The sequence below is a fragment of the Diadema antillarum genome, unplaced genomic scaffold (genome assembly GCF_040938485.1).
Source record: "Diadema antillarum isolate AM-2024a unplaced genomic scaffold, OU_Dant_1.0 seq00001128_RagTag, whole genome shotgun sequence".
In the NCBI taxonomy this organism is placed as follows: domain Eukaryota; kingdom Metazoa; phylum Echinodermata; class Echinoidea; order Diadematoida; family Diadematidae; genus Diadema; species Diadema antillarum.
In genome coordinates, this window is record NW_027271941.1 from 683,449 (window position 1) to 696,091 (window position 12,643).

The 12,643-nt window shown below is 38.7% G+C and overlaps 1 protein-coding gene across 1 annotated transcript; it reads right to left on the bottom strand.

Annotated features, from left to right (window-relative positions):
• Positions 1-6,382: 6,382 nt before the first annotated feature.
• LOC139744005 (protein C3orf33-like) lies at positions 6,383-11,197 on the bottom strand. Its single transcript, XM_071654472.1, has 6 exons — positions 11,039-11,197; positions 9,905-9,964; positions 8,900-9,060; positions 8,664-8,674; positions 7,693-7,847; positions 6,383-6,730 (listed from the first exon to the last, which is right to left on the bottom strand). Exons 1-6 carry the CDS (start codon positions 11,195-11,197, stop codon positions 6,383-6,385), a joined length of 894 nt encoding a protein of 297 aa, XP_071510573.1.
• Positions 11,198-12,643: the final 1,446 nt, after the last annotated feature.

Below are 12,643 nucleotides of genomic sequence, written 5' to 3' on the forward strand. Positions count from 1 at the left end.
CCCAGCTGGTGTACAATTCCCTCGAGCTTGACCTTCAGGCGAAACTGACCAAGACTGAAAACTTGAGAAAGAAGTATGCAATCTTCAGCATAAACTCTCAAAGGCGGCATCTGACATCACAGATCACGATCTGTACAGCCAGCGAAACTGTCTTTGCGTCTACCATCTCCACAAGGTGTCCAACGAGAACATAGACAACTTGATCATGAAATGCATCTCACCAGGGACAAACTTGGGCTTCATTTGTCACCGAATGACATGGACAGATCTCATCGTCTCTCCCCAAAGATAATGCTTCTGAGACTAGACTGGCAATCAAAGACCCAAAGAATCCAGTATTAATATTGTGTTCTTATACATAAAGTTGTCAATGGACTGACCCCAATGTACTTACAACCTTTAATAACAAAACAAAATTTCTTTTTTTTTTCAAACTAGATATGCAATTAACTGTCCTCTTTATATTAATCTCCCCAGAACTGAATACCATAAGAAATCCTTTCATTAGCATTGATCTAAAATTTGGAGCAATTCACATGATTTCATTTGAAACACTACATCTGTTAACTCATTTAAATGGCATTGCGAAATGCTTAGTTTGATTGATGGACGTGTTCGTGTGTGTGTGTGTGTGTGTGTGTGTGCACATATACGTATACATATATGCAACTCGTTCACTAGGTATGCACACAACGTTTTGGGGCCTGAGGTTACACACTGGCCAATGTCATAGCATGCTCATTTCAAAATTTTGAAAGCTTGGCTTACATTCAAATACATTGTACCGGGTAAGTTTATTTGGCCGTGCCTGAATGGTAGCAAGCAAAATCCAAAGGTCCCATCCACACACAAGGGTTATTGGTATTCACATCATGATGAAAATGGATAATTACACAAGGTCTTCATCAGTACTCTAGTATGGATTATAAATACACATCCCTTCAATGGGCCAATTACATGTACATCAGAGACTTTGTGCAAAAATTATGTGGATGGTTACTTCTATGTTGAAGAAATTTAGCTGACAAGAGAAGTGGAAATTGTAGATAATCATTTTCTGAAGAAGGTGTGCAAATTCCACTCCAGTTATACCCCAGAAAAGGGCGGAAAATATGGATTTTTAAAATGGTAGAGAGGAGTTTGAAAAAAAGAGATGCTGTTATTGTATCCAGTGGACAGCAGAAGTTAAGATAGACTAACTAATTTGATAGCACGACACGTACAGAAATGTACAACCATTTACAAGAGCGGCTGGTTGATCCATTGCTGGTTGAATGATAGCAGTTATCAATATTTCACTATCATCCACAAAGACTCATTCGAGAATATTAATGTCAACACCTACACAGTATGTAGGAAAGAGACGTCATCAACACCAACACAATTAAAAATGCATGCAAACATGCTAAGGAACAATTCAGACAGATCTTGCAACAGCACCAGTCTTAAGAATTTTGGCGCAAATTACTGAAAGAAATTATGTGCGGAACAAGGACACCTCCAAAGTTTTCACTCTACTGAAAACCCACTGATGTAAAACCATATATTGCGTGCATTTTAATTTCTCGAATTTTGCAAGAGTCAAGATTCATAAAATCAAAATACATGCAAAAGTTCTTGTTTATACTGTAAGCACTGAATGCTGAGGTAATCTTAAAATAGTGAAGTACTGTACTCTGTCATTGTTTTGGAGTACTGCTAATGAGCTTCACCATCATCATAATGGCAGGCCTCGAATTACCCGGGAGGCAAAAGGCAATTTGCCGCAATGCCCTATCTACTTGCCGCATTGCCTCTCTCAAAATCACCATGCTTACTGCAACTTTTCCTTGCTGCCCTTAAAAAATTTTGAGAGAGAGTGCCCCTAAAACCAAAAATTGCCTGTCCCTAAAACTGGCGAAATTCGAGGCCTGTAATGGATACAAGGCTAAAATATCTCCCGCTTCTACACCAAAACAGGACAGTACTGATTCGGATGATGGAAACGTGCAGAGTTTACCACAAAAAACATCACAAAATGGCCTTGTCGTGAATTTGAGAGCTGCATCAATCTCTTAATGCCCAATCCCACCTGCTGGAAATGGAATTGGTTGATATTTTTACAAATGCAGTAGTTTTTGGAAATGCAACGGAAAGAGCTGTCCAAAGTTGTAGCAGACCTATTGCCATACTGGAAAGAATGTGGCTGCTGCCCCCAGGTCACCCACCTTTGGTGGTGTTATTTGATGCTACGTGCTTAGAAAAATATCACACGCGTACAGCTCTCATACGCGTAGGCAGTAGTCTTTGATCTACTAATACGTTCATGCGCGTAAGCTCTTGGCTTTTATCTTGCAGAAAGATTTAGAATGACTGTTACACACAGTTTATATTCTGTACAATTGAAAGCATCAAAAGCATCGAAAGTAGAAACCATCAAAACATGCTGCCCTTTTAAGCAATTAATATCCACCAATGAAGGTAAGAGATTTAAATGGACATATGTAGCTTTATGTGATTCCAATGATTATTCAATAAGTTTGAAGAGTTTAAGATTGAATAAAAACTTACTTTGTTAAAAGTGTTAGTTTCGGTGTTAGATTATTTAGCGAATATTAGACTCAAAGGATTTAGATTGAGAGCGCTATAAGATGTAGCAATTATATCAACTGTCGTAATTATTGTACAGTGTATCAACAGATGTATTGTAAATGTAATTTGTACGACTCACATGAATACTAAATGACAAAACAATTAATTTACATGTAGAACATCTCAAAGTAATTTATGTAAAACTAAACATATTGCATTCTACCCGTATTATTTCTTTACAGTTTCACAGGAGCAACTGTTGTAATAAGTCCCACTCGAACTGCAACACAGTCCCATTTGTCAACATGGTAATTACTGCCTGTGAGGCAGCTTCAATAGCTGGTTGCTGCATTTTGTCACAGAAACAGAACAGATTGTAAAACATGTGCAATTCAGCCTTTGGCTGCCAGACATGATTTTTAATAAAACCTGTTCAATTCAATTCAATTCAATTCAACAGTACTGTTTCTGATGACGAAAAAAGGGAGAGTGTACCTCGAGAACATCACGAAGTGGGTGAATCACAATTTGAATCATCACGTCTCTCAATGCCCAAGCCCACCTGCTAGAAATGGAGTTGGTTACTATATTTTACAAATGCAGTCCTTTTCAGAATTGCGGAGGAAAGATCTGTCCAAAGTTGGAGCAGGCTACAGCGTGCTGTGTTTTATAAGAGGAAGCAGAGAGGAATTTCACTGATGATCAGTGAAGGAAGAATTCTGAATGTCGAGAGAGACATTTGAGTACCTTGCAAACGAACTTCAACCAACTCTTGAGAAGGAGTCTACCTGGAGAGAGGCAATACACTACAAACGAAGACTGGCTGCAGTGCTATGGTGGCTTGCCACACCATGTGAATATCGTACCATCTCAACATTTTTTGACGTCGGAAGATGAACCCTGCATGTTCCGGTCAGAGAAGTTTGCTTCGACATCAAGCACATTCTCTTTCGTCAGTACATTTCACTGCCTACTGGAGAACGACTAACAAGCGTCTTTCAAGGATTTGAAGCCAGAGGGTTTCCACAGTGTGGTGGGGCAATTGATGAGACACATTTGCCTGTCACAGCTCAAAAAATAGTCCTGCAGACTACCTCAATCGAAAAGGATGCCATTCGATCAACTTGCAAGCCATTGTTGATCACAAATACTGGCAAGTTTAATTTTGGTGTCATTATCATAGATATGTGTTGGATATAAATTATAGCTATAGACGTATTGCCATATTGGAAAGAAAAGGAATACAGGCATAGCTGGTTGCTGCATTTTGTCACACACCAAAACAGGACAGTACTGTTTGTAATGATGGAAATGGGCAGAGTGTGCCCTAAAAACATCATGAAATGGGCGCGTCGTAAAGTTGAGATCCAATTGTGCCCCTCAATGTCCAAGCTCACCTGCTGGAAATGGAGTTGGTCAATTTGTCATTAATGCAGCGGTTCTTGGCATTGCATGAAAAAGAGCTGTCTAAAGTTGGAGGAGGTCATGTTTTTGTTAGGAGGCAGAGAGAAATTTCACTGATGACCAGTGGAGAGAAAATTGTTTTAATTTCTCAAGAGACATTTGAGCACCTTGCAAACATACTATACTATACATTAACACTTACTATAGAATAACACCGCAAACACATAACCCCAAGGCCTACCTCCCAACATATGCATAGCAACAGTGCAGATCCACATAGCGTGCATAATGCTTGGCCAGCCATAACAATGACGCTATGCCATTACAGGTTGATCTAATCGCACCGTTAAGCCTCTTGTACAATCGATGTCATTTCCTACAATTTGTATTTGTCAAATCGATTGAATAAAGGGTCCAAAAAAGAAACCTGGTCATCTGCTTCTGTCCCAAATCCACAAAGAAGACGACTTGGGTGTTGGCAAATGCCAAATATAACAAACAGAAGAAGATACCAGTTACGTACCGGTACTTCACATGTCTCCCAATGTCTCTATGAGATTTTGCACAATATGAAATGAAGGGGTATGGACAACCAACACAATGGTTGACCACCTTCTCTCTTTGTGAGTATAGTGGCAAGGAAGGCAGAAGCACTATCAAAATCATGTGGAAGGGATTTAACTCAAATACTTTTAAAGCTTTTCAGTGATCCCCAGAAAATTGCCAAACATTATAAATGTGATAAAAACAACTGTAATAACACTTTAACAGAGAAGGTGTATAACAGATGTATATGCTAGGCGGATATAGTAATCACCTCAGTCTATTTCACAGTGTTCCATCTAATAGAATTCATATACATGAATTGGGCATAACTTTCCAATCCATCAATATTAGGCCTTGGGAATTGAAAGAGGGCTGTTTAGGTGAGGGTTAGGAAAAGTAAGGGTTCTGGGCCGTACATGTAATTAGTAAACTCTACAAGTATTCTTAGACATTTTCTATGATAAGAAAAATGCTAATATCACATTCCAAAGGAGAGTTCCCCAATCCAGAAACAAACTCAGAACTTATCGTAATACCTCATATGTTATTCAGTGTCAGAATAGATCTAATAGATGAGCATTAGCTTTGTTCAGAAGTGGTTGTGCCCCTATTGCCCTTGAAACCGGTCGTTATAATAATGTCCCGTATGATGAAAGATTTTGTATAATTTGTAATTCCGGTGATGTAGCAGATGAGTTACATTGTTTTATGATTTGTTCTGCATACAAGTGTATGAGGATTTCAGATCATAATTATTTAGTATTATATCAGAAATAGATCCTACTTTTCCTCACTTGCCTATTTACCAACAATTTCTTTATTTAATGTCATCAGATTCACTGTGCTGTCAAATAGCCAGTTTTGCCAACCTTACATTGTATTTTAACGTGTCGTAACAATTTATTATATTCATTCACACAACCAAATAACGCCTTCATGTTTTGTCTAGCCCATCAGATTCTCTTTCTTGCTGTGTTAAATTATTTGTTATTGTCTGTATGTATTACAAGGGCTGTAATCATTGGGTTGGAGAGAAACGCAGACTGAAGGCATTTGATGTGTGTTGATCTATCACCTGGGCATAAATCAACACTTCTGATTTGATGGAAAGACAATCAGATAGTAGGAACTTGGCCTACATATCATCGCTGGGGTGATAAGACTTTGTATCTACAATATGTCAAATGTTCAGGAGAGCATAACATGGCAGCCAAAGCAATGTATCCAATGGGATCTAAGACATTCCTTTGACATGCAGTGGTGGCTTCATTTTTGGGGTAAGACATCTAGGATCTGGACAGGACATCACTCAACTGATTATCTGACCATTAATCCAAAAAAGTCATTTTTACCAAAACTGCAGATACAAGGTCTTGTCACCCCAGCGACGATATATTCTTTACACTATATAATACATATTATAAGCCATTCATATTATATACCCTGTATCTTGGATGAAATAACTGAACTCATTTTACAGTTAGAAAAAAAAAACAAACTAGAGAATGCATGTGCATACATCCTACTCGAATTTTCCAGGGTAGCCATTTTGGCAACATCTTCACAAAGCCCATCAGTAACATACATCTGTACAAACCTACAGGTATATCTAAAAATGATCTATTGATTACATCTGTATGTCTGCATTTTTTCAAGTGCTGTTATGTTGCCATTGCAAACACTAAAATATCCCGTATAACATGAGTGAGTTACTGAATAATGAAGCTACCATGGCTTGGCCACTAGGAATTAAACACTGATCAACTGTGACCAACATGCTGATACAAAGCCATGACAGACATAGATTTAAATTTTCTGCATTCAGGTTCAAGGGTTCATCCTGGTGGCCAGTTGCATACTGTCACCTTGATTGACCTTTTGACCTCCACAGTCCTCTGATGCGTGCTCCCACTGACTTGACAACACTAGCACTGACAGTCCATGGCTTTGTAATGGTGCGCACGCCTCTCTGCACCCTGTCCCTGGCAGAGTCCCGCGTGGCTGTCGCTCTCTCCCGCAGACGTTCGACCAACGACAGCCTGGCCCAGATTCCCTTGGCCTTCTCTTCCGCGTACAACTCTGCCTTGAACAGCTGCTGCATGAGTCTCACGGCGGCGGGGCTGAGTTCCTGAGAGGGGTCCGGTGGCCGGACCGTGGCCAGGCCCTGCCGCACCAGCTGCTCGTTGAGGATTAGAGACCGAAGAAAGTTCTATGTGGGATGAAGCAAGATGTAGCACTGCATGAGCCATACATGTCAACAAAATCACAGTATGAGCCATATGGATAATGATGACAAAAATGACGATTATGACGCGCTGATGATGATGATGATAAAAATGATAAAGATGACAAGGCTTGTGATGATGATAATGAGGACAATAATTACTGTTTACTTAGATGATAATAGTAATGATGACAGGGCTTATGACATAAATGACAATTATTCTGATAAGAGATTATGGTCCTAAAGGGTTCCCTTATCAAATGGCTAACATTCAATGACCTAACATTTCTAAATTCACAGGATCCCTCATTAAATGGCTTGTAATCATTCAATAACCCAACATTCCTTAATACACCAGCTCCTTTATTAGATGGCTGGCTATTACTGCTCTCGATACTTGCCGAATGTTGTTCTCATCTCCATTAACTACTGCTTTAGCTTAAATACCTATATTCTAACTTCCACTTCCTCACGGGTTGCACTCTCCTCAAATGTTTCAACTGAATTGAAAGATGATGATTGAAGGTGACACAAGAGAAGAAAGACCTTTTTTTTTTCTTCCTTTCACAAAACCCCATAATCTTGGCCCATCTTACAAGGCCTGGCCAAAATGCAAGCATTTCTAGCACATTGAATTGTGCGTTCATATCCGTGTGCAGACTTTGTGTTAGGCAATATGAAAGTGGAATGTATGACATACCAACACAATATTCTTCAGAATAGTTAATGCTAACTGGTATTTAAGAAAGCATGATACTGCAGTAGGTACTCTCCAGTGGCGGATCCAGAGGGGGGCACAACCGGCGCACGCCCCCCCCCTTTATTTTTTCGTTAAAAACAAAAGAAATAAAAAGAAAAAAAATGAAAAGAAACCCGGAAGTGGCACCAGAAATATTAGTCACGCCCCCCCTTTATAGAATTCCTGGATCCGCCCCTGCTCTCCATACCTTTCTCTGTGAGACGATGCACTCCAGACCCTGCTCCTTGTTCACACTGAGCATACGGAACCAGAGCAGTGAACCAACTGGGGCCATGTTTACAACATGGGCCATATCAGCAACAGACAGGTCCACTCCGGCCAGGTAAATGGGCAAGGAGGACTCTTTCACAATTAAAGAAGCAAACAAAACCAAACAAGTAAAAACAAAATGATGAAGGTGAAGAAACGTACTCAACCCCACATTAGAGTATGTGCCAAGCTTGGGCCATGATCCACACTTTGGTGTAAATGGGGTCTCAAAGAAGATTTTATTCATTGTTACTTGGATGACAATAGTGTAAGGTGTGCCCATGGGTGCATCAAATGGCCTTTTTTGCTGCATGAAACTTAAAACTGTGAACAAGCCAGTTCGTCAGTTCCACTTTGCACATGAGCAGAAAAAGGGTCATTCATACCAACAGGCAGGTGGGTTTTTAAATTCACTGGGATAAGCATCTGTGATGTAATGATTATTCATGTAATCCTCAAAAATTATTCTTGCCAGCACATCCACCTGACAGCAAAAGTGGTATTTGGCAATATCAATAGAAAGAGAGTGTTAATACATTCAATGCCAAATAATTAAACGGATGCTTTCACAGGTGTTACTTGACGGATCATCCTGGTCATCTGGTCGCTACACAAGTTCATTCTTTGGTTGGACAGGATTGATGAATCCATTAATTGGTACATAAAGCTTATGCATTATGTCGCTCTGAAAACGAATGAAGTGCCCCTAACCGACTGAGAAAAAGAAAGATCTTTCGTACCAATGTGCCATGAGCTACAACTCAGAACTGGCTTATTGCCACAGCCATTCAATGCACTGTGTAGACCATACACTTGCAATCTGAGTGCATTTTACTTGTGCAAATCTTGGCTCCTCCGCATAATTCATGAAAGTTTCATGCATGTGAAAATTTCTCTTTTTACAGTTACTTTTTCCTTTTCTCCTTCCCTTCATTCTATTTTCTTACCTTAACAAACTTCTTCCTTTCTTTCCCTCTCTTCTTCTCTTTCATGGTTTTTCTTTTTTTTTCTTACCCCTCCTCTTTTCTACCCAAACTGACCTTCCAGATCTGCACACATGGTGAACTGTTAACTCTACACCTGAACACCAAAGGATTTGTTTTTTTTTTTTTTTTGCATAGGTACAAGCAAGAAGATACCATTACTTCTCACCTTTCAAACCTCTTCCTAAAGTTGTCTTCTTGACTATGGGGAGATGTTCCACGTGTAGATGATCCCTTCCATGACCTTTGACCTTTCCCCTGAGCCTCATCTGTTTGCTGATGAATTCCTCTGGAATATCAGAGACAGTGTAGAATGTCTTCATCTGCAAAAGAGAGAAAAAACAAAACAAACAAAAATCAGTAAAGATATGCATGGCACAGGTACCTCATAGCAGAAAATTGTATGTATTACAACTGTCCATACAGATTGATTTTGCTCAAGATTTTTGTGGTGACTGCAGAATTGTTCCAGATTTACAAAAGTACTTGCCGGGACAAATGTCATAATATCATGACACCTCAACCTAAATGCAATATCACACACAAAAAAGAAGAATTAAAAAAAAAAATTACGTACATATGGTCCCGATTTTGTGCTAAATAAAATGGCAAACAATAAAATGCATCCGACAATTTAAGTTGCTTGTCGTCCATTTGTGAGTTGAGAGAATCATGACTACACTACCAGTCAAAATCGATATTATTGCATCAGGTTCATTTTATTTCTTATTTTCAAATGAAGTCAAGGCAATTTTTCATGTAAATTTTTTTTTTCAGATATTTTTTGAGAGGACTCACTCTGGTTCCTATGAAGCAACTGGTCTTGGTAGTCTCCATAGTAACTAACTGCCATTTACTGTAGATGATGATGATGATGATTATTATTATCATTATTATTATTATTTCAATTTTTATTATTATCATTATCATTATTATTATTATTATTATCATTATCATTATTATTATTATTGTTATTATTATTATTATTATTATTATTATTATTATTATTACTATTATTATTATTATTATTATTATTATTATTATTATTATTATTATTATTATTATTATTATTATTATTATTATTCAATGACATGGAGACCATAGAGCCATCAGGTGCATTAAGCTAAGAGTGCATTTAATCTTTTCTCAGCTAATATAAAAACTTACCAGCCTCACACTCCTTCCTATCAGGAGAACACCAGTCAATCCTGCAATAAGAACCCCTGCCTGGAATACAGAGTGATATACAACAAATAGATCCATTAAAGCACAGTTTTTGTGATTAAATATGATCAACTATGGACATTTGCATTTTACACCATTGCACAAAGTAGAGCCAATATTGCATCAATTCTTGGAATGATCAATCATCAGCAAGCGCTGACATTATCAAATAATTACTGTAAGGTACGGGTAACTTGATGTTAAAAACTCCAAAACTGTCCATGCTTTTTGAGTCATATGTAGCAGCTCTGATTGCAAATCATTGAAGCATTGAAGAACATAATCAGAGCACTTCAGCTCAAAAAAATAAAAAATACTTATCCATTGATGCTGAAGCAATGTCTCACAGTGTGCACAAACAAGGAGAAACTATTAATCATTCACACATAGCCATTTTCACCAACATTTGCATACAAGTCACGTTAGTGTACATACTTTCATTGACAAGAGGATTCCTGCAAATATTCTAATGTGGGGACATCCCCCAATTAAATGTTTGTTTATTTTCACTCTTGCACTGACTTAGCAGAATGAAAAATTTGCACAAACTTCCCACATTGTATGACATACCATGTTTACAGTACTGGTTTCAATGTAATACCAATTTTAGAGCTTTACCAGTTCACGGAGATACAAATGTGTGTTGAACAATCAGATTTTTAGAGTATGACTGTGATCAAGTGCAGTGTTGATAATTTACAGCTAAATTTTACTACCTGTATTAGTTTATGCATGATGGACTACACACGCCGGACAAGGGACCATGATCACAATGGTAACACGACATTTGCTCCTGCTACAATTGCTCCAGTCTTATTTTCTAGGGTTAAGGATAGGGGTGTGATAGGGTTTTAGGTTTAGTTTGATGTTTGGATTAGGATTAGGGTCAGGGTTTAAATGTTTTGTGGGTAGGTTTGTATGTATGTTTGGCTTAGCATGCACACATTTCATGGGAGTAATTGTCACAGTCCAGCAAATATGTCATGGAACCTATCACAATAGCTCACTTTGAGCCTTCAATTTGGCTCAGGTGAGCTAGAAACTCTGAAACCAAAGTAAAACAAAATCATGTCTCACCCTGACAATATGCAAGTGCTCGTCCACAAAGTGAGTGAAATGGCCAAAGGTAGATGGAGCTGTGACTGCGCTCTCTTCACATCCTGATCTGCAACCTTTGATATCCAGGAGACGCTTATCTGGGTCCTGAGATCTCCGCACATCTACTGGTGTTGGCATAGCTGGAACTCCTCCTCCTATGTAGTGAGACTACAAAGCTGCAAAGTTTTCTTGAAGTTGCCGTTTCCCTGGTCTTGATGACATTGTGTCTCACCTAAAACTAGATAAAAAAATTACAGACATATTAAAGACTCGGAGTCAGATAGTTGGACAAACCAGATAAAAACACAGACTTTCAATCACAAAATATTGTTGTTCATGATCATCGACTAGGCAATGTGTTACAATAGTGTCAGTAGGCAATTGGACAAAAAAAAAAAAAAAACACAGCTACCGTTTTCTAGAGTTTTCTTTAAAAATTGTGGCTCGATGTTGATAACTTATTAAAACTAGACACTAGTTTGATTGCGTAGAGCAGCTAGCAGTACAGCTAGTGCAGTAAGTCAGCGTGTTACTTAGCCTGACCAGACCGCCCAGTCTGACATGTACTGATGTTTAAATGTTGTAAACGACCGTCGCTTTTGACGGCAAGCCCACAAAAAATGTCTTTTATTTTGTTTGATTTTAACAGTAATACCACCCACCTATATCGTATTTTGCTGATGGTTGAGTTGAATTTGGTGTCTTGTTGGTATCCAAACCTTATTGTTGAATTTTTCGGAGTAGATTGTGCGATGATTCACAAAATCAACGAACTACCATGAACGCTCAACCCGAGGTACCGTGGTAGCATTTTACGTACGCCTGTGCGTTTCGTGTGTTACATAAAGCTTGTCGTCTTCTACGTACATGTATTTCCGCGCGTGCTGCTCTCATGATTTGACCTTTACATAGGTCACTTCCGCTGCGACTAGCTCATCGCTTCCGCTCCGACTCACTACGTTGTAGTATAGGAGAGTGATTGTCATTCAATAACACGCAGAAGATGAGGAGTGAAGCAATACGGACGCTTACAGACATGATTTTAAAGACGGATTTCGGTGGGTTTTTGACGTAATTTCAAAAAATACGCATACCGATTAGTGAATGATTATCATAGATTACGGGGATTCCTTATATTTTAGTTTCCTGCGATTAATAAAGATATTCATGAAGGACACGTACACCCACCGCTGAAAAATAACAACGTCTGCGAAGGAGTAGACGGCTGCGTGTAGTTACGTGTTACTGTTACTTAGTGTGATGTGAATAAAATTTTGGGAAAATACATGTAAATTGATCAAGTCAAAATTGCAATAGGGCCAAAAGTAAGAATTAGAAATAGATTTTAACATGTTAGGCCTAACTGGTTAGCTAGATCTGCATTCTGCATCTGGATCTGGATGTGTATGATGCAGGGCACTACTGTACCAGTACCTGGTACTATCAATTTACTGGGCATGCCATAACACATCAGATGAGAGAGGGCGCAGGAATAATTAGGTTCTTTCGATGGCCTTTTTGAATGAGTCTTGATGGCGAGTTGATAGTGGCGTCACTCTGGTGGTTCTACTTGATGACGGTAGA

What these genes read in the sequence shown, in the direction of transcription:
- LOC139744005 (XM_071654472.1), bottom strand. Translation starts at nt 11,197, where the DNA reads ATGCCAACACCAGTAGATGTGCGGAGATCTCAGGACCCAGATAAGCGT. An exon ending in AGCACTTGCATATTGTCAGG is followed by an intron (nt 9,965 to 11,038) that starts GTGAGACATGAT and finishes TCTGTATTCCAG; the next exon opens with GCAGGGGTTCTTATTGCAGG. An exon ending in GCATCGTCTCACAGAGAAAG is followed by an intron (nt 6,731 to 7,692) that starts GTATGGAGAGCA and finishes CATCCCACATAG; the next exon opens with AACTTTCTTCGGTCTCTAAT.